Source organism: Furipterus horrens, unplaced genomic scaffold (assembly GCF_987537825.1).
Source record: "Furipterus horrens unplaced genomic scaffold, mFurHor1.1.pri manual_scaffold_5, whole genome shotgun sequence".
NCBI classification, from domain to species: domain Eukaryota; kingdom Metazoa; phylum Chordata; class Mammalia; order Chiroptera; family Furipteridae; genus Furipterus; species Furipterus horrens.
Window position 1 is genome coordinate 162,037,078 of NW_028327175.1, and position 26,806 is coordinate 162,063,883.

At 39.5% G+C, this 26,806-nt stretch overlaps 2 protein-coding genes and 1 pseudogene across 9 annotated transcripts in view; 2 read left to right on the forward strand and 1 right to left on the reverse strand.

Annotated features, from left to right (window-relative positions):
• The window catches only part of ASCC1 (activating signal cointegrator 1 complex subunit 1), a 115,111-nt gene extending 101,212 nt beyond the window's left edge, over window positions 1-13,899 (reverse strand). For 3 of the 8 annotated variants that reach the window (XR_016511228.1, XM_090278180.1, XM_090278174.1), the window contains exons 1-4: window positions 13,511-13,535; window positions 12,134-12,277; window positions 10,888-10,987; window positions 1,444-1,541 (exon numbers count right to left, since the gene is read on the reverse strand). Coding sequence is in view for 7 of the 8 variants with exons in the window: in XM_090278180.1 (XP_090134306.1) it covers window positions 1,444-1,541; window positions 10,888-10,987; window positions 12,134-12,245 (310 nt within the window). In the remaining variant the exon portion in view is untranslated. The other 5 variants (XM_090278179.1, XM_090278176.1, XM_090278181.1 and 2 more) reach the window with 5 other exon arrangements.
• Window positions 2,198-2,911, forward strand: LOC150010257 (small ribosomal subunit protein uS5 pseudogene; annotated as a pseudogene).
• Window positions 13,605-25,053, forward strand: ANAPC16 (anaphase promoting complex subunit 16). The gene is made up of 4 exons (XM_090278182.1): window positions 13,605-13,726; window positions 18,672-18,840; window positions 23,707-23,781; window positions 24,506-25,053. The coding sequence occupies exons 2-4, from the start codon at window positions 18,699-18,701 to the stop codon at window positions 24,619-24,621; spliced, it is 333 nt and encodes a 110-aa protein (XP_090134308.1). The 5' UTR covers window positions 13,605-13,726; window positions 18,672-18,698; the 3' UTR covers window positions 24,622-25,053.
• The last annotated feature ends 1,753 nt before the right edge of the window (window positions 25,054-26,806 follow it).

Here is a 26,806-nt window from a genome sequence, read left to right on the forward strand (position 1 = left end):
TGTCCAATACAGGAGCCCTCAAGCACTTAGTTAAACAGAAGTTAAATTAATTAGAATTAAATAGAATTAAAAATTCAGTTCTTCAGTCACACCAGACACATTTCAAGTACTCATAGTAACATATGGCTAGTGGCTCTTGCACTAGACAGTGCAAACATAGATCATCACAGAAAGTTCTTTAGGACAGCACTGCTCTAAGGGCAACTGTTACTTATCTGTCACAGTGATCGTTCTTTTTTTTAACGTAACAGTTTTTTTTAACAATTTTATTCATTTATTCTTAGAGAGAGGCCAAGGGAAGGAGAAAGAGAGGGTGAGAAACATCAATTTGTGAGAGATACATCAATAGGTTGCCTCTTGCACAACCCCAGCTGGGGACCTAGCCCACAACCCAAGCAGGTTTCCTGACTGGCAATCAAACCAGGCACCCTTAACTCTGCAGCATGATGCTCAACCAACTGAGTCACACTGGTCAGAGTGGGACAAAAAATTTTAAAAACTCATCCTAAAACTATAGGGCTTCTAAAAAAATCAACTAAGTTCAGCAGCCTCCAATAATCTATTTTCCATAAACACCCATAGATTATATTGTTTTAGGAGAAACAATTAATAGTACTCATCTTATTTTGTGCAATATAAGAACAGTCATGCCCTGGCTGGTGTGGCTCAGTGGACTGAGTGCCAGCCTGTGAACCAAACGGTTGCAGTGGTTCAAGTCCCAGCCAGGATACCTGCCTGGGTTGCAGGCCCCGTCCCAAGGTGGGGTGCACATGAGAGGCAACCGATCAGTGTTTCTCTCACACATTGATGCTTCTTTCTCTTTCTCCCTCCTTTCCCCTCTCTCTAAAAAATAAATAAAATCTTATTTAAAACAATTTGTCCCTACACTGCCCCTCAGTCAAAACTGTTTTACAAAACAAGCCTGAGCCCTTGGTTCACACTGATGTTTGGTTCAGACACTTTCTGACTTGTTATGACTTGATATATGTTACCAAACTATTTTTCCTAGCCTCAGCAGTTATCTGAATCAGACTGGTATTTTAATCATTACTCATAGTCTACAAAACAAGGTAAAAACAAGGAAACACTTATGGAAAGGGCTAAACTTTATTTCAAATTCATAGGTCTCACTGGTTTTCTCTCATTCTAACTTGAAACAATTCACAAACTCCATTTCAAGCTACTAAAACATAAAAGAAATCTAATCACAACAAAATCTGGAAGCTTCATCTCCTCAGTACATGGCAAAGTATAAAATGAAGGCCCAGGTACTCAATTATGACAAGGTTGTCTAACATCTTTCCTCATTTGGGAGATATCATAAAAAGGCCAATAGCTACACAACCTCATAAAGAATATAGTCACTAAACACCTCAGTTGGGTTACATTATTCCATACACATGCAAAAATGATAACACATATAACATATATACTGGATCTCACCAATTTCTCCTTCTTGTCCAGGTTTAGGAATACTAATAGAAGTTTTGGTCTCCACTTCTATTTTCTTCCTAGTGTCCCCTCTCTTTCCAACTATATGCCTATAACATAAAGGAAAATTCATTGGAAGGAGATTAAGCAAAATATACAAAAATAAAGAATAGTATCATGTTTAAATCTTACGTAGCCAGAGATACTCCCTTACAGAAAAGTGCTTCAGTAAAAGCTCAACATCTGTGGAGGAACCTGCAAATCATATAGCTTTAAGAAAATGCAGTATTACATTCATTGACAAAATGATGTCCTAAAGCCAAATTCAATGTAAATATATAATAGCTACACCCAACATCTGCTGGCTTCTCAAAATCTGGGTTTGCAGTTCAGTGGAAGGAAAGCTGGCATAGTCTCAAAGGCAATTCAGCAACCAATGGGACTACAATTTGGCAGGAGCGGGGAACCTTGTCCTTTTGGAGAACAAATTAACTATACTATCAGTTTATCCTAAGGGAATTATCCTTGATTAAATAAATAAGGGTAAAGGACTTAGCAAAGAGTAGAGTCCACCATTCAAGATAGATTCAAAAGCACAGAGAGTAGCTTCTTTTCCAAGGAAACACCGAATGGCGAATGGTGCAGGTGCAACAGAAGGGCCCACAGGCCTCAGGGGCCCCGGAAGGTGCAGCACCTTCCATGAAGGATTTTGCTGCGGCATCCAGGGCCAAGGTCGCAGCCTAGGTTGGGTTTGGGGGTCAAGGCCATGGAGCTTGCAAAGGACAAGGACAAGAAATGTATCCCTGTCATCAAGCTGGGCCGCCTGGTCAAGGACATGAAGATCAAGTCCCTGGAGATCCATCTCTTCTTCCTGCCCACCAAAGAATCTGAGATCATTTACTTTTTTATGGAGATATCCCTCAAGGATGAGGTTTTGAAGATTATGCCCATGCTGGCCATAGGACCCGGTATAATGTATTTGTCACCACAATGGACATGTAGGTCTGGATGTTAAGTGCTCAAAGGAAGGAGTCACTGCCATCCATGGAGCCATCAAGCTGGCCAAGCTCTCTATTGTCCCTGTGCAGTGAGGCTACTGGAGGAACAAGATCAGCAAGCCCCACACTGGCCCTTGCAAGGTGACCAGCTGCTCTGGTTCTGTGCTGGTGCGCTTCATCCATGCCCCCAGGGGTACTGGCATCATCTCAGCCCCCGTGCCCAGGAATCTGCTGATGATGGCCAGTAGCCATGACAGCTATACCTCAGCCAAGAACTGCATTGCCACCCTAGGCAACTTCACCAAGCCACTTTTGATGCCATCTCTAAGACCTACAGCTATCTCACTCCCAACCCCTGGAAAGGGACTATGTTCACCAAGTCTCCCTATCAGGAATTCACTGACCATCTTGTAAAGACCCACACCAGAATTTCCATGCAGAGGACCCAGGTTCCAACTGTAGCCACCACATACGAAAAATAAAGTGAATTAAAAGTGTTTTAAAAAGAAGCACAGAGTACAAAACAGGAAACCTCAGGAGACTGAATTCATACAGACATGTTTTATTTGGGAGAGTTCACTTAAAATTTTAGATTCCAGGTTGTTTACATAAATTAGAAGATCTGACAACTCATAGCAACAATAGACTAGAACCTACTCTCATCCCTAAAAATGGAACACGAACGAGCTCATCCCTGTCCTCATCATGTCCTACTCTCTTTCATCTATTCCACTTTGATCATCTATTAATTGATCCATTCACATTACTTACCTAGCCCTCCTAGTATAAATAATTCTGACAGTCCCAGGTTATTTTCTGGAACCCAGAGTAATTAGATGTGTTACAGTGAATGAAAACTACTGGATCCCAGGAAAGACATTTCAGAGTCTATAAAGGCACTAAGAAACCGTCACTGGACTATAAAGAGAAAAACATCCCCTATCATCAACAGTATTTTGGCTTCTATGATTTCAATACAGTACCCAACAGTATGAGTGACTATGTCTAAAACTATGCATTTGTTTTAATTTTTTTCAATATTATTTTATATTAGTCTCAGGATTGCAGCATAGTAGGTAGACAACCATATACTTTACAGAGTGTTCCCCTGATATTTCAGGTACCCACCTGGCACCATACATAGTTATTACAATATCACTGACTATGTTCCCTAGGCTGCACTTTATAACCCCATGACTGCTTTGTAACTACCACTCTATACTTCTTAATCCCTTCACCTTTTTCACTAAGCCCTCCAAACCTCTTCTCTGTCATCCTTGTTCTCTGTATCTATGAGTCTGTTTCTGTTTTGTTTATGCATTTTTGTTCTTTAAATTCTGCATATAAGTGAAATCACATGGTATTTGTCTTCCTCTGTGTGACTTATTTCACTCAGCATAACACCCTTTAGATCCAACCATATAATTCATAAGTCATAAGATTTCATTCTTTTTTATAGCCAAGTAATATTCCATTGTATATATGTAGCACAGTTATTTTATCCACTTGTCTGCTGATGGGCACCTGGGATGCTTCCACATCTTGGCTATTGTAAATACCACTGTAATGAACATAGGGATGCACATATCTTTTCAAATTAGTGTTTGAGTTTCTTCAGATATATACCCAGAGGTGGAATTGCTTGGTCATAAAGCAGTTCCTTTTTTAATTTTTTAAGAAAACTGCATACTGTTTTCCATGGTGGCTGCACCATTTTGCATTCCCACCAACAGTCCAGGAGAGTTTCCTTTTCTCCACATCCTTATCAACACTTCTTGTTTGTTGATTTATTGATAATAGCCATTCTGACTGGTGTGAATGTGCATTTGTTTTTAGGTGGGCTAACCAAGCCCAATTATTTCCATTAAAATCTATTATAGTAAGCCAGTTCTTAGAAAAAAACAAGATGTTTAGAAAAGTATTAGAACTCCTCAACTTACATGGGGTTTTCCTCTGTGTTGGGCTAGAGATTCTATTGCACCAACTCTGTTAGGAATTTGTCTTTCCAGGCCTTATCAGTAAGGGGTGCTTTCAACCAGGCCCCTACTTGATACCCTGTTGTTAGTGGATAAGCTTATCACAAAAAGTAGTTGTCTCAAAGTGTTAACTGTCTACTCACATTAGAAAGGGAAGTAGTTGAGGTTTAAAGAGGCTTTAAACTCAAGCGTGGGCAAGTCATTTAACCACACTAAGCCTATTTCCTCACTTACAAAAATGGAGTGAATAATACCTATATATCTTAAGGCTGTTGTAAGGATTAATATGTACATTCATATATAAAAAGGGCTTCCCAGTGACTGACACACAACTCAGTACAGTCCATGCTATCCTCATGAAGCCCATAATGGCATCCTCCCAGTTAAGAATAAAGGCAGACTCAAAAGAGGTTTACATGGAAAGTCTAAGACAGTCACTACAATAATGCAGATACACAGTGAAAGGGTGACTGTTTTATTAAATATCTAAATAGAAATTCCTACCAGATCGAGTGGTTCTTAATCTTGACTACACAGTAAAATCACCTGGGGTACTTAAAGAACTAATGAGCCCTGGCTGGTATGGCTCAGTGGATAGAGTGTCAGCCTGCAAACCAAAGGGTTGTCAGTTCGATTCCCAGTCAGGGCAAACGCCTGGATTGTAGGCCAGGTCCCCAGTTGGGGGTGTGCGAGAGGCAACCACACATTGATGTTTCTCTTCCTCTCTTTCTCCCTCCCTCCCCTCTCTCTAAAAATAAAAAATTTTTTAAATCTTAAAAAAAAATAAAATTAATGATACCTGGGTCCAGCTCCAGAGATTCTGATTTAATTGGTCTGAGGTGCAGCCAGATAGCAAGAGTTTTTAAAGCTCCCCAGGTCTAATGTGCACCTGAGGTTAAGAACCACAGTATTAGATCTAATCCATAGAGAGGTGTTAACCACCATCAGCCTATGATTATAAATTAGTTTGGCCAGGTAATTTCTTCCTTGATCCCAATAAGCCTACAGAAATTACTCATAAGAAAGGAATCTTCCGAGTAAATAACTGTCTATTAATTAGAATTTAACAGAATCAATATTAATCTAACATGCAAGTCATCTGATACAGCAGTAATTAGAATATACAGGATTCAAAAGATCAAGTTGGAATCATAAATCTGAGGAATTTTTATACACTTTAGCAATAGCAGATATACACATTAAATAAGACATGTTTCGTTGATTTCATCAGAAACTGAGCCACAACTTTCTCAAATCATGTTTCGTAGAAGAAAATGTCACTGAAACCTGAGAGGAAAGTGAGCTGTCATGGTTAACATTTGGTTTCCCATGTGGCCACAATCCAGAAGAATTTTATCCTTATTAGGTATTGCAGATTACTCTCAAGGTTGATGAAAACAAAACTATTGCCTCTTGAAGCTTAAAGGTATATAATTCCATATTTGTAAATCTCCTCTCACAAAGGAGACAGGACAGACCTAATTCATCTGGTATAACACAGAAAAAAGAATGTATGGACTTCCTAGATCAGCCTATCTTCAGAGGTATAAGCCCTTAAGAAGCCAGTTAGGCACATAAGCTAACCATATTAGTGGTTAATATAGGACAGAAAACGGTCAAGCAAGCACAGATTGAAGTGATCACAAAGTTTCCAAGCAATTTATAAAGACGATCCTGGAAAAAGCATATCAGTCTTTGATAAGTGCTGGGGACTAATGCAAAAGACACATGCCTGCCTTCAAGAAGCTTCCCATCTAGTGGAGGAGACATCAAATAGCACAGAAGTAAATATAAACACAAGACTGAGAAATGCTACAAAGGAAAAGCAGAGGGTGTTATAAAAACATAGTGTAGGATAAGGAACGTGGTTGATGGGGAAAATGCTGCCAAAGCAAGCTTCTCTAATGAAGAAGAATTAATAACTAAATAATAAAACAAAAAGAACAGCATATGCCAAAGCTGTAAGGCAGGAAGGAAGAAAACCAATTGGGCTTAAGTGCAAAGCCAGGAAAAATAGTGAGTTGAGACTGAAAAATGCAGGGCCTGCTAAGTCATGTTCAAGATTTTGGCCATTACTCTAATGGAATAGAATTCCATCTTCAATGGAAGGATGTTAACAGATTTTAAGCAGGTAGTAAAATAACCAGATTCACCTTTTTAGAAGACTATTCCATCCAAAATGTGAAGCACTGATTGAAAAGAGCAACAATCAATGTGGAGAAGAGACCAGTAAGTAGGCTATTTGAAGTAATCCACAGAAGAGGCAGCAGGGTGGCAGCAAAGAGATAAGTGATGGATTCAAAAGACACTTAAGAGGCAAAATTAATAGGACTTAGTAATACATATGGAATAATGAAACTGAAATGTAATCAGTCCTTATTTATTCTAGGACAGATATAGCCCAGTCAAAATGGTGGCATATGTAAATGTGGTACTCCCATCCTCCCACAACCACATCAAAATTACAACTAAACTACAGAACAACGATCATTCAGAACCACCTGAAATCTGGCGGAATGGAAGTCCTACATTGAGACGGGTAGGAGGGGCAGAGAAGCAGAATTGTCTGGTCCCATACCCATGTGTGGCAAATAAAAATCGGGAGGGATATCTCAGCTTCAGAGGTACCCCTGAGGATTGTGGGGTCCCAACCCAGAGCACCAGTGCCAGAAAGAGAAGTCCCCAAAACTTCTGGTTGTAAGAATCAGCAGGGAGTGTCACTGAGTGAGAAAGATGCTTCTGGAGTCCCAGGCAGTTCTTCTTAAAGGGCCCACACACAAACTTACTTGTACTTACTCTGAGCACCAGTTCTGGGGTAGCAGCTCAAAAGGCACCAGGGACATACAGAGTGGAACTGAATTGTCTGGCATCTGGGCAAGAGCTGAAGAGGCAGCTTTCTGCTGCACAAAAGTGCCAGCAGAGGCAATTGGTCCTTTTCTCAGACAACTCCCCTTCATCCCCCAGCACAGAGCCAGCAATGGGTGCTATATCTTAGTCTCCATCAACCTAGCTATCACTGTTTGCCCCACCTGGTGATTCCCTGAGACCCACCCCATCCAACTTTTGAACGCATCCAAGCTGTTTCCAGTGGTTTTTCCATACAAATGGCCTGACTGGCTCATGCTTCAGACTTTCCTAAAATCACTCAAGCAAGCAGCACCTGGCCTCAGCCTGCCCCGTACCTCTCACTAAGTGGCCCCAGCCAAGCACTAGCAACAGGCAGCCTTGGTTCACAGCTTGGCCTCGCCTGGGCACCTCCAAGCCTAGCACAAGCAGCAACCATCTGAAGATAGCTTTATAGCTCATGCCAGGGAGCCCTAGGCAGAGCACAGGCAGTGGCTGACCTAGACCTACATCTCCCAGGAGGCCCCAGAGCCAGCTCTCCTAGTGGAAAGCCCATCAGCCTGGGGGTAAATCCCTACCATTGTCATGGCAACAGCAATCAAGGCTCACCTACAACAGGAGGATGTGCACAGCTCACACAGCTGGGGGTAGGGTGGTGCACCTTGAGTGTCCAGCTTGGGTGATCAGGGAGACAGCACAACTGGACCCTACAGAACACCTACTACATTATGCCACGCTACCAAGACCAAAGGCCTAGCAGCTCTACATACTACATAAAAGCAAACACAGGAAGGCAGCCAAAATGAGGGGACAAAGAAAAATGTCCCAAATGAAAAAAACAGAACAAAACTCCAGGAAAAAAACAACAACACTAAACTAAATGGAGACAATCTACTAGGTACAGAGTTCAAAACACTGGTTAAGGATGCTGCTCAAGGAACTCAGTGAGAACTTCAATAGCATAAAAAAGGACATAGAAACCAAAAAAAAAGAACCAGTCAGAAATGAAGGATACACTAACTGAAATGAAGAATAATTTACAGGGAATCAATATAGAGTATACAAAGCCAAGAATCAAATCAGTTATTTGGAATATAAGGAAGCAGAAAAACACCCAATCGGAACAGCTAAAAGAAAAAAAGAATCCAAAAACCTAAGGACAGTGTAAAGAGCATCTGCGACAACTGCAAGCATACCAACATTTGCATTATGGGCGTGCCAGAAAGAGGAGAGAAAGTAAGAAATTGAAACCTATTGAAAAAAATGACAGAAAACTTCCATAACTTGGTTAAGAAAATAAACATACAAGTCTAGGAAGCACAGAGTCCCAAACAAAATGAATGTAAAGAGGACCACACCAAGACATATCATATTTAAAATGTAAAAGGTTAAAGACAAAGAGAGAATATTAACAGCAGCAAGAGAAATGTAGTTACCTAGAAGGGATGTCCCATAAGACTGTCAGCTGAGCCCTGGTTGGTGTGACTCAGTGCACTGAACACAGGCCTGCAAGCTGAAAGGTTGCTGGTTCAACTCCCTGTCAGGGCACATGCCTGGATTGCAGATCAGGTCCCCAGTTGGGGGGCATGTGAGAGACAACTAATCGACGTTTCTCTGGCACATCAATGTTTCTCTCCCTCTCTTTCTCCCTCCCTTTCCCTCTCTCTGAAAAAAAAAAAAATCTAAAAAAAAACCTGTCAGCTGATTTCTCAACAGAAATATTTCAGGCCAGAAGAGACTGGCAAGAAATATTCAAAGTGATGAAAAGCAAAGACCTACAACCAAGATTACTCTACCCAGCAAAGCTATCATTTGAATCAAAGGACATACAACGAGCTTCCTAGACAAGAAAAAGTTAAAGGAGTTCATCACCACCAACTAGTATTACATGAAATGTCAAAGGGTCTGTTTTAAGAAAAAGAAAAAAAAGATAAAAAACATAAATAATAAAAGGGCACTAAATCTATCAACAATTGAATCTAAACAAAATCAATGAAGAAAACATAGGAACAAAATCTCAGACATTGCTCACAACAATATTTTACTGGATTTATCTCCCCAGGCAAGGGAAACAAAAGAAAAAATAAACAAATGGGACTACATTAAACCACAAAGTTTCTGTACAGCAAAGGAAACATCAATAAAATAAAGACAGCCGACAGAATGGGAGAATATATTCACCAATACATCGGAAAAGGGGTTAATATCCACAATTTATAGAGCTTACAAAATACCACCAAAAAAAAAACAACCCAATTAAAAAATGTGCAAAGGATCTGAATAGACACTTTTTCAAAGAGGACACACAGATGGCCAAGAGACATATGAAAAGGCGATCGATGTGACTAATCATCAGAGAAATGCAAATTAAAACCACAATGAGATGTCATTTCACACCTGTCAGAATGGCTATCATCAATAAATCAATAAACAACAAGTGCTGGTGAGGTTGTGGAGAAAGGAGAACCCTTTTGCACTGTTAGAGGGAATGCAGATTTGGTGCAACCACTGTGGGAAGCAGTATGGAGATACTTCAAAAATTTAAAAATGGATCTGCCTTTTGACTCAGCAATACCACTTCTGGGAATATATCTGAAGGAACCCAAAACACCAATTCAAAAGAACATAAGGACCCCTATGTTCATTGAAGCATTATTTACAACCACAAAGATATACAAGCAGTCCAAGACCCCATCAGTAGGTGAGTGGATAAAACAACTATGGGACACTTACACAACGGAATACTACTCAACCGTAAAAAAGAAGAAAGTTTTACCCTTTGCGACAATATGGATAGACCTGGAGAGCATCATGCTATGTAAAATAAGCCAGTCAGAGAAAAACAAATACCATATGACTTCACACACATGTGGAATCTACCAAACTGGAAAATAGAGACAGACTCACAGATGGAAAACAGGATGATAGCTAAGGGTGGGGAGGTTAGAGGGTGGAGGGATTGAGCAAAAAGAAAAAAGGACTCATGGACATAGACAATAGTGTGGTGATTGGGGGCAGGAGGAGGAGGGTATAAGAAAACTAAAGGTAATGGAAAAAAAAGACAATTAAAAATGTTTTTTAAGTTTTAAGAAATCATTACCATCAATAGAAAAAATATGAATAAAATCACAATAAATATATATCTATCAACAACTGAACCTAAAAACCAAAATAAATAAAGAAGCAGATCAGAAACAGTCTCACAGATGCAAAGAACATTTTGACGGTTACCAATGGGAGGGGATTAGGGAGATGGGTGAAAACTGTGAAGGGATTAAGAAGTACAACTTGGGAGTTACAGAATAGTCATGCGGATGGATGTAAAGTATAGCGTGGGGAATACAGTCAATAATGTTCTAATACTATGTATGGTATCAGATGGGTACAAGATTTATCAGGATAGTCACTTAGCAAATTGTATAATGTCTAATCACTGGCGTATACACCTGAAACTAATATAATATTGTAAGTCAACTGTAATTAAAAATAAAAAATGATTAAAAAGTAAATTCTAGGACATAAAACTATTTTGTTATTAGTAATCAAGCATTGTAATTAAGTGTGGAAGAGAGAACAGTCAACTTCCTCTGAGTTTCCTGGAAATGCCTCCCCATGAAGCTGCCCGGGGCCTCACTCACTTGTAGAGCAGGCTGGGGGCCTTCACGGTGCACTGGAAACCTTGTTCAGTCTGCACCAGCTCGTAGCCATCACAGGGCTCTTCTGCACACTCCACGAAGCCTGCACAGAAACCATAACCCGTTGCTCAGAGGGGCTCCTGTGGACAACAGTTTTCTCCACAGCTGTCAACCACTCTCAAGGTTTAAAAAAAGCAATGCACACACACAAAGAAAAGCCCAACATTTTACATTGCCGAGCACTGCTCTAACATTCCTTGTGACCTGCTCTTAGAAGAAAAATAAAGAAAGAAAAACACATGACTACTTCAAATCTTCCAGTCTTGGAACCTTGGAAAAGTAGTATGTATATACCACTGTTTCTCCCAGCTGTTTTCTCCTGGAAAGCTAAGAAATAATTTTAAGTTATACTGTTTTTTTATGGAGATATAATTCACAAAACGTAAAATTCATCCTCTTAAAATGTACAACTCTGTTGTTTTTAATTTTAAGACACAAAATTCCTCCAGTGAATAAAGTACAAATGATACTGGGAAAACTTAATAACGGCAGAGACAAAGCAAAATAAAGGAGAACAAAGGCCCCAAGGCTGAAGGGGAACAATGGAGAGCATGAGGGAGGAGACTAAACTACAAGGCTTAAGGCCCAATGGAAAAGCTTATAAAGCAAAGGGAAAAGAAAGCAGAGAATTTGAAAGGCCCTGTCAGTTTATATACTAAACCAAAGCCCAAGTTAATCAGCCTGAAAATATTTGCAATCCATCTTGACTGTTCAGGTTATTATTATCCCTATATAATAATAAAGTTGTATATTTGGAACAGCCTGTATATGACTACAAAGAAGAGAGAAATAACAATAATAACAGCTAACATTGGGCACTGGATGAAATACTTGTATTCATTTATTTCAATAATTTATATATATTACTTCACAAGTTTACAGATAAAGGAGGTTACTTTTGTCACAGAATATTAATGGTTAATATCAACAGTTAACTAAAATTACCCCTTATTACATTTAAAGCTTCTGTACAAAGATGAAACATAACTTGACATATGAACTGCAACTGAAAATACCTCATCAAACTCAAACACATCTGTCCCCTTGACATCAACACAAATGGAGCTATGAGAAGCCAATCATTTCAAATTTCAGCAAGCAAAAAGAAACACTGAAACAAAACAAAGAATTGCTTCTACAATACAGAGAACTTTTTATGTCTAATTAGACCAAAGAGCAACTGAATTACCTTGGTAGAAGTCCTCATCCTCTTCTTCATGTTGGTAGGTCTGTTCTTGAATGGGATTCTTCCTATAAATCCGTCCACCAATTCTTATAAGCTGTGGGCGCAGAACTTCCATGATACTTTCCCAAACAATATTCCAGTGAAATCCTGAAAAAATAAGTGATCACCTTACCTTTTGATCAGAAAGAAAAATCCTATCTCTATTACATGGGTCATTATGTAGGCCTGAAAAGACATAATTGAGCATCAGTTCACAGTATGTACATCCTAAGCAAAAGCAGCGCTGTTTCCATTAGACCTCCCCTATTTGTAAGCTGTTTTAAGTCAACTGGTGTATTTTTAAGTCAATTGGTGCGTTGTTTCATTCCTGGCTCCTGCTAGACCGTAGTTTGCAAACTATTCAGCACTCCAAAGAAAAGTGATCAAAAGATTCTGAGCCCTTTATAAACAGCCCTTTATTTCCGTGGTTTTGAAACAAATAGAGGTCTATTACTTTAACCTAAAAGAAGTAAAATGTAACCTCCTGTTTTAACCATTTGTAAAGTGTTTCACCCTATCTATGCGGCATAATTAAGAGAATTAGGTCTATTAATACACTTATCCTTGGTCGGGGGGAAGCCCCTAGCACTTTCAGAAGTGCATGAAGCTGTGTACACCCAACAATTAGATCCAGCTGCCGATGAAAAGGTAAAATACAACCTAACAAACATGGTTCTTCAAATCAACACACTGCTGAAGGGAGGAATCCAATTTCCATAGACCACTGCCCAACAAACTGTGTACCACCTATCGGGAAGCCAAGCTTCTAGTCACAACTTAATGAATCAGTAATTCAGGAAACGGGTTGCTTATGGGCTGGCTGTGTTTAAGTTCAATGCTCCTACCACATAGGTCGGATAGTCTTGAAGCCCAAAATACAGAGTTCCAAAGAAAACAGATAGATCAATCCTTAACGAATACACTAATAGTCCAACCCTCAGCAAGTAAGTCACTTTGTTAGTTCGCTTACAGAAGCAAGGAGAGATTTGTATTGTAAGAAATAACATAGAAGGAAGACTTGATGGAGAAGACGGTGCATAATTAGCAATAGTTGAATGACATTCCATCCTACTACTTATTCCCCCAGGATCTCAAAAAAATAAAAAGGTTCTTCACGGAAGACTTTAATGTCATAGGCACTCAGGCCGGAGTTGTGGAAGAAGAGTTGCCTCAGAAATAGCACTCTTCATCTGTCTTCCCTCTCTGGCCCTGGGCTACGAAACTGCTCAGAAGGAAGGCGGAATACCCAATTTAACCCTGCTGCGGGATGATGGAGGGGAAAAGAAAGCAGAAGCCGTGGATCATAACAGCGAGCAAAAAAGACAAGTACGCCAATGTAACCGAAGAGGACTCCGCTGCTGCAGGTAAACCGCGGTAGGAAGTGGAGGCAAGAGACCCGGAAGTCCTTTCCGGAAGAGCGTTCTCCGTGCCTCGCCGCCCCGGCCACGCCCACCATTGCACAGGCGCGAGCACGTCGCTGTCCTCGTCGCAGTCTGCGCGGCCGCTCAGGCTGGCCCTGGGGGCGGGGCAGTAGGGGCAAGCGCCAAACCCGTTGAGGTAAGTTGCCGAGGGCTCAGGGACCCTCGGGCGCTTGGTGGAAAGGGAGTTCATTCTTGGGATCCTACCTGCAGACCCTAGACAAATGGAGAAGCTAGGAGAAACAGGAGTCTACCGCAGAGGGCGTGGAAGAGGAAATTTCCTTAGGCCGCGACTGCTTAGGTGCGCATGCGCGCCTAGGGGTGGCGCATGCGCAGTGGCCCCTTTGTGGCCTAAATGGGGGTGGGGGAAAGTGTGGCTTGGAATTAGCTTTGGAACCTCTGGCGTTCTGACCCGTCCCCTTCCAACCCCTTTCTCTCCACCCCATCTGGTTTTAGGTGCAGCATCTGTATTTTAATGGTAACTCATTACGTGGGACACAGTGGAACAATTTGCCATGGAATTTAATGATTGCTTTTAATAACGTGCCATTGTACCACACAGTACCTCTTTCAGTCTTTTCACTGAGACTTTTTCAAAAGGAAGGAATCTTTTTAAACAAATTAGTCATATATCTGCTGGGAAGGAAAGTAGTTTTTATAAGTACGAGCTGATCCCTGTAGTATGTAAAGTAAATGTTTAACCATCTTACTGTGGGCACAACCATTCTCTGTCTCCCCCCGACCCCCCCAAAAATATATATCATTGCTCTCCTATGAGAATCTCTTGCCAATAGTCCCTACTTCCTTTATAAGGCCAAACCCCGGGTTACTTCATCATCGACATTCATTCACCAAAATCTTACTGAGCCACCCACTTGGGTGTGGCAGCCTAGTGGGAGAGGACTATGATCGATATGCAGAATGAGGTAGAAAACAGTAATGGACCAACCCTCATGACACCACGCTTCTGGGCCACTAGCCCTGTGTTCTGTCATTTATTCACCATTCATGCAGGAAACATGGTCCAGGTTCTGTGCTAGGTGTTATTTTCCATTACAGTTGACATTCATTATTTTTTTCTACTTGGCAGAACTCTGTGCTATGACTTGAAGATAGAAAGACAACCCCTTCCCCCTTTCCTAGCTTACAGGATTTTTCCTAAGATCATGAACCTTAAAATGAAAGTATGAGGTACATTAATGGAGGGCATTTTTCCTCTTCCTGAGCAGACCCTTTCCCCTCTAGGAGCTTGCTGACTCAATGTCAAATGGAGAGAATTAGAACTTTTCCCATGAGTGTATTAGGACATAACATATGAAAAACGGACATGACCACAGGCCTAGAGGCTTCAAAGTCTGAGCTCTTAACAGCTGCTATTTCACCTGTCATGTGGTACATGACATACCAACAAATTGCTTGAAAAATGTCACAGCAAATATGCATCAGTTTTGTTTTTCATCTGTAAAATGAGAGAGTTGGATTAAATAACTTAAGGAATCTTATGATTCCTGTGAAATGTTTAGTAAACATTTATTTTAATCAACAGCTACTTAGTATAGGCCAGGCATTGTGTTTGGTTCTAATGATCAGACTGCCTGCCTTCTATATAGCAGTTACAAACTAGGGTTTATCTTTTAACTCCTGTTACCACCTGCTGATAGCATTCAAAATTCAGCCCAAACCTTAAAGTTTGAAATTACTTAGGTATGTTTTCACCTCAGCAAGAAAACTGCTTATTTATGTTAAAGTTAGCCTTGCGCTAATTCCGCCCTCCATTTTTTAACGCTGACTTTTGTGTATTGAATGATAGTAGTTCTGAATCTGAAAAAAATAGGATAACAGGGAATTTCTTTGGTTATATTCAGTTTAGTCCCTGGCTGGTTTGGCTCAGTGGATTGAGCGTCGGCCTGCGAGCTAAGTGTCGCTGGTTCGATCTTCCAGTCAGGGCACATCAGAGAAGGAAAACTCTGATTCCAAAAAACCTCCGCTGCCTTGCGGCATACCTCTTCAGGGGAAAGGCTAAGGGAGTAAACCCCGACAGAAAATCCGGAGCCGGAGTCCCTAAGGCGGTTTGACGTTGTAGTCAACACCGGCAACTCCTGCGGCGCACCTGAAGCCAAGCTGTATTGACTCCATCTTTCCCTTGGATCCTTCAGCTGCGAAGAGAGGGGGGGTCTGCTGCATGGGCAACAGCAGACCCTCCATATCACCCTGCCCAGGCTCTGTAGCTTCAGCTCCACTGGAGAGGACACTCCAGCGTCATCGCAAGATGTCGATTCAACACGGGAGGAGACAGATACCGTGTCACTCCCGAGTCGGACTGCACAGCCATTCTCGGCTGTGCAGATAGACTCTTAAGAAGCTACACCATCGTCTCTCGAGACGGACGGCTGCCGACGACGATTCAGTTTAGAAGTCACACTGTCTAGCCTTGAAGGTGTCTTCACTCTAGCAGTCAGCTTGAGTGCTCTGCTGAGCAACTTGATTTCAAAATATAAAGTATCCCTTACATTTGCAACTGAGTAAAGCATATATCAAGATGTAGAAAAAAGAATCAAGTCTTAGGTGAGATGTGTAAACAGTTCACCATGGATTCTGTTCTGAACTGTTGGGAAGTAAGACTGAGCTACTCTGAAAGATAGCTAAGTTGTCTATATACTTTATTTAGATCCCAGTAGGAATCCACTTAGAAATTTGGAATTGGTCTATTACTGCTTAAGTTCTTTTTAAAGAGAATTTTAAAACTTGTCAAGCTATATTTTGAACCAGTGTGGTCCAAAGGATTGGATATGAATCTAACTTCAAAAGGTATCGCCTCTATGAATATGAATACACTTTGGAAAATTATAGAACTCAGAGGAAAAAAGGAAAGGTGATCTGATACAAGATTGAAAATGCCACCCTGGCTAGTGTGGCTCCGTTGGAGTGTCGTCCCATAAACTGAAAGGTCACAGGTTCGATTCCAGTCAGGGCACATACCTAGGTTGCTGATTTGATCCCTCCATGTGCTTATAGAAGCAACCAATCAGATTGATGTTTCTCTCTCTCATCAATATTTCTCTCCTCCTCTCTCACCCTCCCTTCCCCTTTCTCTAAAATCAATGGGCATGCCCTCAGGTGAGACTTTTAAAAAATTTTAAAAAGATTGAAAATGTCATTAATCAGTTTGCATTTTTAAATAGGCTGACATTCTAATTATTGCTATTGCCTTACTCTTCTCATACCCCACTGCAGTATTAATCAGTATTACTTAAAGACGTATAATGAAATCAGCAACTAGTTTCTGCTTCCCTCACAGCCTTAAGTCATCACAAAATTAAGGAAACAGAATGGCCAGATTTTCAGAAATGCACAGTATATTATTTTCCTTGCTAGGAAACTGGATTATATATATACCTTGTATAAGATTTATAGCTTTTCCTCATTTTTCTCTTTTTTTCAAAAATAAGTTTCAGGGAGGTGGAAGTGAGCAAAAGGGATAAATGGTGGCAGAAAGACACTTGACTTTGGTGATGAGTGCAAGATTCAGTATGCAGATGATGTGTTATACAGTTGTACACTGGAAACCTGTATGGTTTTATTAACCAGTGTCGCCCCAATAAATTCCGTAAAAATGAATAAATAACTTTTGACTTTTTATAACAAATATTTATTTTGCAACTAGCAAAATTAAAAGTTTAGCTAAAATTCTCTCTGCCCATTAAAAAGGGGAATTCATTTTAAAAATCCTTTTAAATTCATTTTTACCTTTTTTTAATTGAGCTAAAATTCACATAACATAAATTAACCATTAGCCATTTTAAAGTGTACAATTCAGTTTAAAGTCATTTTTTAATCTAAATACTAGAGCTCCACTTTTCCAATACAGTAACCACTAGCAACATGTGGGTATTTAAATTTCAATTAACATTAAATAAAATTTAAAATTCAGTTCTTCAGTCACACTAGTGTAATAAGCCACATGAGGCTAGTGGCTACCATGTTGGACAGCCAGAAATAGAAGATTAGAACATTCCTGTAATTGCAGAAAGTTCTGTTAGTACAGTAGTAGACCATTTTTTTAAGAAAACGTACTTTTTAGAATCTCTTGTAAATGTATATAGTGTAAGCTTCTATGGTGAAGGTAGTATTTTTGTTTTGAACTTTTGCAAGGAGTCATGTATTCAGTATAAATTTTTTCATCTACATTTGGACTTTGATTTTTTGATGACGGGGGATGAAACACTACAGCTGCTCTGATCTTTAATAGGTCATGAATTCTGAAATCATTTCGAGTTATATTGTTCCAGTCTTGGGACGCCACCAAGTGATCAATTTGTGTATTACATTTGGATGGAAAGTTTTTTAAAAATTTTAAATAAAAGGGCCAATGTGTATTTCCTAACCACTTCCCCTTCCTTGGGAACAGAACACAGTGTTATTCTGGAATTTTATTTGGAAAATTTTATAAGTGAGTTTTTGATGTGGCTTGGTCAGGATACATCCAAGACAAACTGTCCTATGAGGCATGGTTGGTTGTCTTATCCTCATATAATTTATTTCCTCAGTCAAATTGCTACCTTGGCAGAGCCCTGTCACCCCTTCATCACCCGTAAATTACCCACAGTCAATCCCAAGTGATATAAAGGTTTACTAGTGGTAGGAAGTGGTGTTTTAAGTAGAAAAACTAAGAATAAACGTTCATTTAAAATCCTAAGTGACATTTTGGCCTGAGGCATCAATAAAAGATTGTAGGAGTAGAGAGGGTAGAAGAAAGGGCCCCTGACCAGCGTAACTAAGTTGATTGGACTTCATTCTGCAAAGCAAAAAGCTGCTGGTTCAGTTCCCATTCAGGACACAAACCTGGGTTGCGGGTTCGGTCCCCAGTCAGGGTGCATACAGAAGGCAACCAGTTGATATTTCTCATATCAGTGTTTTTCTTTCTCTATCCCTTCCCCTCTCCCTAAAAATAAAATCTTTTTACAAAAAGGAGGGGGGAGCTCATTCTTTACTAAACTGATGCTAGCTTTTATGGCAGCTAGAATGAAATGTTGTCAATCTCACTCCCATAAACTTGCCAAATTGCTGTTTTGCTTTTTCTGCAGTGAAGTGAGAATTCTGCTAGAAAGGAAATGGCTGCCTCTTCTTCGTCCTCCTCAGCTGGTGGGGTCAGTGGAAGTTCTGTCACTGGATCTGGTTTCAGTGTCTCTGACCTTGCCCCACCCAGGAAAGCCCTTTTCACCTACCCCAAAGGAGCTGGAGAGATGTTAGAAGGTGATCTCATGCTGCTTTTTGCTGACAATTGGATTCAGATCTGTAACGAATGTTAATTGTAAAGACACTATTAAGTGGATTAGAGAATTTGCCCTGATTTCAGGTCCACATTTCATCTTTTGTCCCCATTTCCAAGTAGTATCTAAAACACAAATCTCCAGAATCAGAATTTAGGAGTTGGAAAAAACTTTGGCAACCAAGGAGGTCATCTAGTGTTTATTTAGACCCAGAAAATGCAAAGTGATTTGACCCTGCTAAAGACATTCAGCACTGCAACTAGAAATTTTCTTGACCTCCTGCTTCAGTTTGCTTTGTCCTGGCACCAGCCTGTCTCCCTATGATTAGTAGGTTTGATGTATTTTGCCTTATGTAGTTAATCTATAGGTAAATTAACCCCATAAAAGAGGTTCTGAGAGGAAATAAAAACTAATATACTACTTTTATAGGTGAAGATGACTATGCTGGCCCACTGCAGGACAGTGCTGTGTGGTTTTTCTAGTACTAGAGCTGAACTTTGCATCATGCTGTCCACCACCTTACTGGGCACATATTTGCACACTGGCTGGGCAAGATCAGGGCACAGGCTGTAAGCATGGACTGACATTGATACCTGGAATTGATCAGATCCATGTCACTTTAGGAGCTACATCAATAAATTCATAATGGGGAGCATAAAAATCACCTGAAGAGCTTATTTAAATCCACATTTCTGGCCCACCTTAGAGATTCTGTTTATTCTAGGGTGCAGCTCAGAATTCTTCATTTTGGCTAATACCCAAGGGAGTCTCATGAAAATGGTCCTTAACTGTTAAACTATTTATCATATTCTGAAAAAGGTCAGCAAAGAACCTATTAAGAATTCAAAATCTGCTAATAACAGCACTTTTGCACTTAACTATATATTGATATTTTTGCTTTAAATATTGCAAATTTCAGTAAGTAATGTCTCTGAGAGAGGTACAAACTATAGTTAGGAGTCGACTTCTGGGCATGATCTTTATTCATTTATATCAGGTATAATAAAAAGGAGAGTTTTGGTTAAGCCAGGGCAAGTAGAGGAATCATTTTGGTAGGGAAATATGGGAAGACTGGGACCATTTGGCTTTCTAGACTTAGTTCACATCATGGTTAGTGAAGTAGATGACAGGATAACATGGTAATACATCTGAAGTGTCTGTACTTCTGCCTTTGCTGTTTCCTTTAGTTGTGTTATATTCAAATTAGTGTCACTGAGTCTAGAGGTATTAACTCAGGCCTTGCTTACTATATTTGGCACTAAAAGTATATTATGTCTTCAATTCTGTGTCGCAGAGACCTGGTATTAAGGAAATTTCCCACAAAACAAATCAAAAGTTGGAGGCATTTAAATTGCTTAGTGAACAGCAACAACAAAAAACCGAACTGCTTAATAAGTTTTATAGCAGCAGAGGAGGAATCAATGTTTAACAATGGGCTCTAAGATTGAAGTCATTTAAATTCTAGCTACAGGAGGAAATTTAATACTGGAGATACCTCCTTAGTCTCAAAGCTATTAGCATTCTTTGTCAGTATACACCAGATTACTAGAAACATTAAAAGAAGAAAGGCTTCTGAGATTAGTCTGAATGTTGATGTTCTAACAATTCTATCCATCTATCCATTTTTATTCCATCTCTCTGTGCTTTATGGAGGAATGTGTTGGCTTTCTCGTGTAGGATGAATTTATAGTTTAAATTCATAGTGCACAGTCTTTATTCTCCTTAAGTTTAAAGTTACATCTGTATTTTAAAGTTTACATTTGACAGAATATGAAAAATTAGGGCAGTTCCTAAACTATTCTGGTCAAATCAAGATTGTTAAATTGAAAAGAATACTCCTAAATGTGAATTAATAAGGATGTTATCTTTGAAAGCCATCTTCTACCATGCTTATTATGCAATTAATATACCATGTGTCTAACCATTTTTCTTACAATAATTTAATTGAATATGGAAATAGAGTAGCAAGACTTGCCTGTTCAAAGGAACAAAAACGATCAGGAATCAAGGTTGGATGCTGTTTATAATTTCAACAGGTTCAACTTGATCTTATATCCTCCTAAATCTAAGCTAATAAACCCAAATAACCTGTAGTTAACCTTGTGAATTAACTTGTTTGTGTATCCACCTGCTCTCTGATAACAGACACCTCACATGTGCAGTACAGTATACAACAGTTTTCAGCATTTTCCTGCCCTTGGCTATCATTGTCCTCACCCAGTTATTAGTGAGCAAATTAGACACTGCCTTCCAACCCAGAAGTGGCTGAATTTTAGTGACATTGTAGGCCACTGAAGTATAAATTACCTGACATTGTCTAATTTCCTGTTGTGAAGTAATATTCTTTTAAATGAATTTCTTAGCATCCTATTAGTTAGAGTTGCAGTGGCATTAGACTTGGGCAATTTACTGGACTTTTCACTATTTATAACCTTTGCTTGTCCCTGAAGAGGAAAGCTGATGTATTGCTACTTGGTGTGTTACAAAGGGTTTGATTACAATTTCTAAATAGAAGACAGATTGCCCCAGGCTGACTCCTCTCTGGAGAAATTCCAGACTTTAGATCACTACAGATATCCCATTTAATAGGATGTGGCTAAGAAGCAGTGGACTTTGTGGTTAATACAGAGCTGCAGATCAGCAAAAGTGTATTTTATAGGCATAGAGAGTGGCAAAGTGATAGTGGCAAAGGCTTATAGAAAGGCATATAGAGCACCTTTTTGAAAGCTTAGCTTACATCCTTTTGCTTTGAAGTTTATTACCAAAGGAAATATGCAAGTGTTACAATTTAAGCATTTTATCCTAATAGCACCAGTGATTAAATGTAAGGAGAAGGTAGGACTTCCAAGAGCTTCCAAATATATGTCAGCCTGATTTTTATGACCCATAATCCCACTGCTTTGTTTGAGATCTTAAAGTTCAGGACAGTTCAGAATCAAACTGGCTGAGAAGTGAGCTCTTAATTCTCTGTGCTTTGCTCTTTCTAAAATAAAACCAGTTATAAATTTGATTCTTTAAGCGAGGATATGAATAGGTTAATGAACACTGATATATCTGCACAGAAGAGCCATAATAAATTGCATCTTTGGTGTCAAAATGTTCACATAATTCCTCTTCCTGTAGTGGAATTTACCTCTACTTGTTGCCCAATTATCTTAAAATTTCAGTGATACCATTAGCTTACTTAGATCTTTAAAATGGACAGTCAATATAATATTCATTTAATTGAAAATAATTTTTTGCTCAGTGTAGATGATCTGCTCACAGATGACTTAACGTTCAGCCAGAGGAATAGGAGTGGAAGGAGAAAATGGGATCATATCCCATATAGCACAATATGTAGAAAAGAGGTTGAATTTAATGAGTTTAACACTCCCTAAAATACACATCACTTTATAAAATAAATTATATTTTGAAATGATACATGTGTATGAAAATAACTATACTTTCCCTTTTTGCATAAATGTTGAGGATAATATTGGACAAAAGAAGCCCTCTTGGTTGTATATTCAAGCCATCTGGACACAATATCTGTGGTATTTCTTATTGTTTACCATGACTTCTGAAATAAGGTCTGCCTTGTGTGAAACTCAGCATGAAGCCAGAATGTGTCAGTCCTAGCTCCTTGTCACTTAATACCTGGCTGACACACCAACCCATGATTTATGCGTGAGTGCGTGACACCTAGTAGTGCTGGCATGAACTACCACCTAAAAAAAGACAGCTGTGTTCTCTCACTCCATTTGTTTTATGGTTTTTTGCAAGAGAGTACCTTCTCCCAGTGGTTGAGCTACCCTTCTAAAAGTCACATTTTCCAACATGGACCCTTTGTCTTTTGGGGTATGTTTTGCTTCATCAGCCCTGACTGACAAGGAGTAACATGAACTCACTTATATTTCACAATCATCTTCCAAATGCTGTGGTGACTGAGTTAGCTACCTTCTTGTTGCCAATTCTTGGCACCAGTACAGTGCTAGGTTCTGAAATTGCACTACACTCTTATCACCATCCAAATTGCAGTGTTTTGGTTCAGTTGGAAAATCAAGGTTACAATTTGCGTTGACAGAATGAAATTTCCCAGCAGTGTTTTGTCATGTTTTGTCATGGTCATAGTGATGTAATTGATATACTAAAAGTCAACAACAGCTATTTTTCCCTCAGCTTTTCTATTTAGAATGAAAATGATTTAACAGTTTCGGTGTACCTTTTTATTTTGATAGCACAGCGGTCACTTGGCCAAATGTGTCAGCTTTCAGTGTTTGCCTGACATACAGAATAGGAGAACATTAAATATTATTGAAGCCCTGGCCAGGAAGCTCAGTTGGTGAGAGCATCATCCCAATACACCAAGGTTGTGGGTTCAATCCCTGGTCAGGGTACATACAAGAACCAACCAGTGAATGCTTAAATAAATGGAACAACAAATTGATGTTTCTCTCCTCTCTCTCTCTCTCTCTCTCTCTCTGTCTATCTCTCTCTTTCTCCCTCTCACTCTTTCTCCCTCTCTCCCTATTCCTCTGAAATCAATCAATAAAATTTTTTTTAAAACTATCGGGTTTAGGGGTGGGGTTGAATGTTGACCAGGACATAAGGCTGAGGTTTCTTGTTTGTTTTTTTAAACACTATTTTTAAATTCTTAAACAAATAGAGGAACTATTTTAATATTCTAGGTATAGAAAAAGTAGCTTTTATAACAGACCAGTGTTCTAAGTGAAACAGAAGCTCTTTATAAACATTGAAAAGTAGACCCTGAATGTAAAAGCAGGGAAAAGAATGGACATGTTCTCTTAATTTACGGGAGTCATAAAACCCATAGAGCAGATTAAAACTTTTTCTCCTTTGTTTGTAGATGGCTCTGAGAGATTCCTCTGTGAATCCGTTTTCAGCTATCAGGTGGCATCTACGCTGAAACAGGTAAAACATGGTAAGTACAGGACTATTGTGTACTTAAGTATGAGAATAAATTTATGGGGGCAGTGGGTAGAAGGGGATTCAGAAAGGTCAGTGTGCTTTGTGACAAACTCCTGAAATCCAGCAAGTCTGTTTAAGTGGACTTTCTAAATTACCTGCAGACAAAAGCATTCTAAATCCTTAATCCAGACATAACGTCTTCATTAAGGCTTAAAGTTGAAGTCAAAAGGGTTAGTTTTCTAGGGGAAATGCCTCCTACTCTTGTGTTGTTTTTTCCTCTCCTTTCTGAAACCTTCTTTCACCATTATCCTTCACTGGTTATCATCGTCATCTTCACCTCTTAAGTATTTATGTAATACCTCTTGATCTACCTCAACTCTAAGATCTTGGCAGCACCTTTTCTGTCCCATCACTTTTTACCAGGCCTTCATTTATTCTTCAGGGAACTGTGTCCCCCACCAGACCATTTCACCATTGAAGGCATAATGTCGGGAGGAGAACTACAATTGCCTGTAACCCTGGGATTTTAGTATACATCACTGTGGCATGGAGGATGAGTACTACCTTAAAAAAAATAAAGTCTTCTGACCAACAGAATAAGACCCCATTACTAGAATATTGAAGAAAAACCTCCTTGTGGAAATTGCTTTTAAACCAGTCATCTTGTTGGTGGTTGGTGACTGTCTCATGGGAAATACATTCATTATATTACATATTACCTCCTTGACTCTTTACAGATCAGCAAGTTGCTCGGATGGAAAAACTAGCTGGTTTGGTAGAAGAGCTGGAGGCAGATGAGTGGCGATTTAAACCCATCGAGCAGCTGCTGGGGTTCACACCCTCTTCAGGTTGACCCTGCCTGGGTGGTCACCTGTGGTGTGCACAGCAAGTGCAGGGCCAGCGAGGGACTTTTCTTACAGCTTACATAGCCTTCCAGAGATTCACAGCTCCATCACTGAATTGTTCATTCACATCAATACTTGGTTTCTCTATATCCACAAACAACAAATACTTAAATGTGTGATTATGCAGGGAAAAGTTTTGTTTGTTTTTTAAAAAGCATTGAGAATTAGATTACAACAATCGCATCCGAGAACCAGGAAGTTTGGGTTTAAGAGATTTATAAAACTTCACAAGCCAGATAGGTCACATGCTAGAATTGGCCAACTGAATGGCTTCTCTTCCAACATTCATGCAGTGCTGGAATCCTCACCAGTCAATTCCAGATCAGGATCTGAAATTGTAAAGTTCAGCTTTTCTGACCTAAAACGTTTTTTTTGTTTTGTTTCTTTTGTTTTTTTGCAGAGGAATGTGATTTCAACTCAGGACCTGTCTAAATGAGGAATTTTTTAATGACTGGGGCTTTTTCTATTTTTAGACATCTAATTCTTTAGATTCTAACTTTTCTAACCTTCTAGACATGCCAAATTCTGGCAAAAAGAATTGTTTTTTGAATGTTGAAACGCTTGCAAGAATAAAGCAGTGAGCAAAATCCTTTAAACACAGAAATCCTGAGTTCCTCTGTTGGTGGGCTCAAGTAATTCTGTAGAAAATAAATCCTTTGAAAGAGCCCCAAATTGGTTTCATTATACTTTCAAAGTCTCAGGGATTTGGGATAGGGGGAAGAAGTCAGATTATTTTTTGTAAGAAGAAAATCTGAAAACCCTTTCTCCTAAACAAGTGGTAGATTTGCTTTATCTCAGGAATATTTGTCTTTACAAAAGTATTTGAATTTATCTTACCAATATTTGAGTAGGTTTTTATATCATGTAGGGAAAAACCTGCAAAGCTAAAAGGTATCCTCTGTTCTCCCTCATGGAACCCAGGGTCCACACTGCACAATTAGGAGAGTCATATTTATTAGATTTTATGCAAATGTTGCCTCAGAAACATTTGCCTTTTTCCTCATTAATAACTTTTACCTGACCTGCTTAGAGTTGCTTCTTTATGAATAAATATAATCCCAGTAGTAGTTGACCTTAATCTCAGGAGCTCAAAATGTTTAACATGCACTACCCGACAGGGAGGTGGTGACCCCGCTGAACCAGTGAGGAGTCTGAGCACAGAGGAGTTGCAGACCTGCCCATGGTCCCGTAGCCCAGGCAGAAGAAAATCGTGGAACCTGGAACAGGTCATTTGATTGATAATTCAGCTCACTACTCTTGCTTCTAAAGCATATCAGAGCATGAAAACCACTAGCCTGCAAACTCCTTTGTTTCCATATTAATACTTCTCAACCCACACAAGCTCCATATTTGAAAACCAATGAGTTTCCTAATGTACTTACTTTACCAAAGAAAAAAATAAAAATACATAGACTGAAATAAACCTTTAAATCATATTTTCAGTGGCATTTTAGAAGCAATCACTAATTTTCTCTCATTGGTTTTATTAACTGTACAACACAGACACTGTATTAGCTCATCTTTACCCTTTGGAATTTAAACAGAATTTTATTCTCTTTAAATTGGACATTTCTCTTTGTGACCTTAGAAATTGAAGAGATCCTAGGGTTGAACAGAAATGCTTTCTGAAGCACCTTGCACAGTGATCATTCAGCTGCTACTTGAATGCTGCCAGGAAAAAGACCCTCACTATTTTTTAAGATGTCCTCTCCGTCTCCGCACCTTTCGCTTGGTTGTAATGTTTCATCATCTACAACTCCTGGAGACAGACCTTGTTTGCTCCTCTGTCATCCCTGCACTCATGTGCCAGTCACTCACAGGCATTAATTATAATCCTTTCAGTAACACTGGAACTTGAGGCTCAGAGCGAGCATTACTTGCCAAGGCTGCATAGCTAAGTAAATGGCCAAGTCTGGATTTGAATTCAAGGTCTGCCAGACTCAAAAGCTGAGATTATTTGAGATGCATGATGCTGCATCCCACTGAACCCACCCTAGTGCCTTACACAAAGACAAAAGCCTAAAAATTTTTTTTTTTGATAAAATTAATTAACTACCTGGAGGAAATAAGTCTTGTCCCAGTACTTGGTGATAAAGGAGTCTCAAACACAATGAAGGAACAGCCTCTTCCTCT

Bases quoted from the DNA above. Each gene is read 5' to 3' on its own strand.
- ANAPC16 (XM_090278182.1), top strand. From the start codon at position 18,699: ATGGCTGCCTCTTCTTCGTCCTCCTCAGCTGGTGGGGTCAGTGGAAGT. The intron at 18,841-23,706 runs GTGATCTCATGC...CTTTGTTTGTAG, and splicing joins AGCTGGAGAGATGTTAGAAG to ATGGCTCTGAGAGATTCCTC. The intron at 23,782-24,505 runs GTAAGTACAGGA...GACTCTTTACAG, and splicing joins GCTGAAACAGGTAAAACATG to ATCAGCAAGTTGCTCGGATG.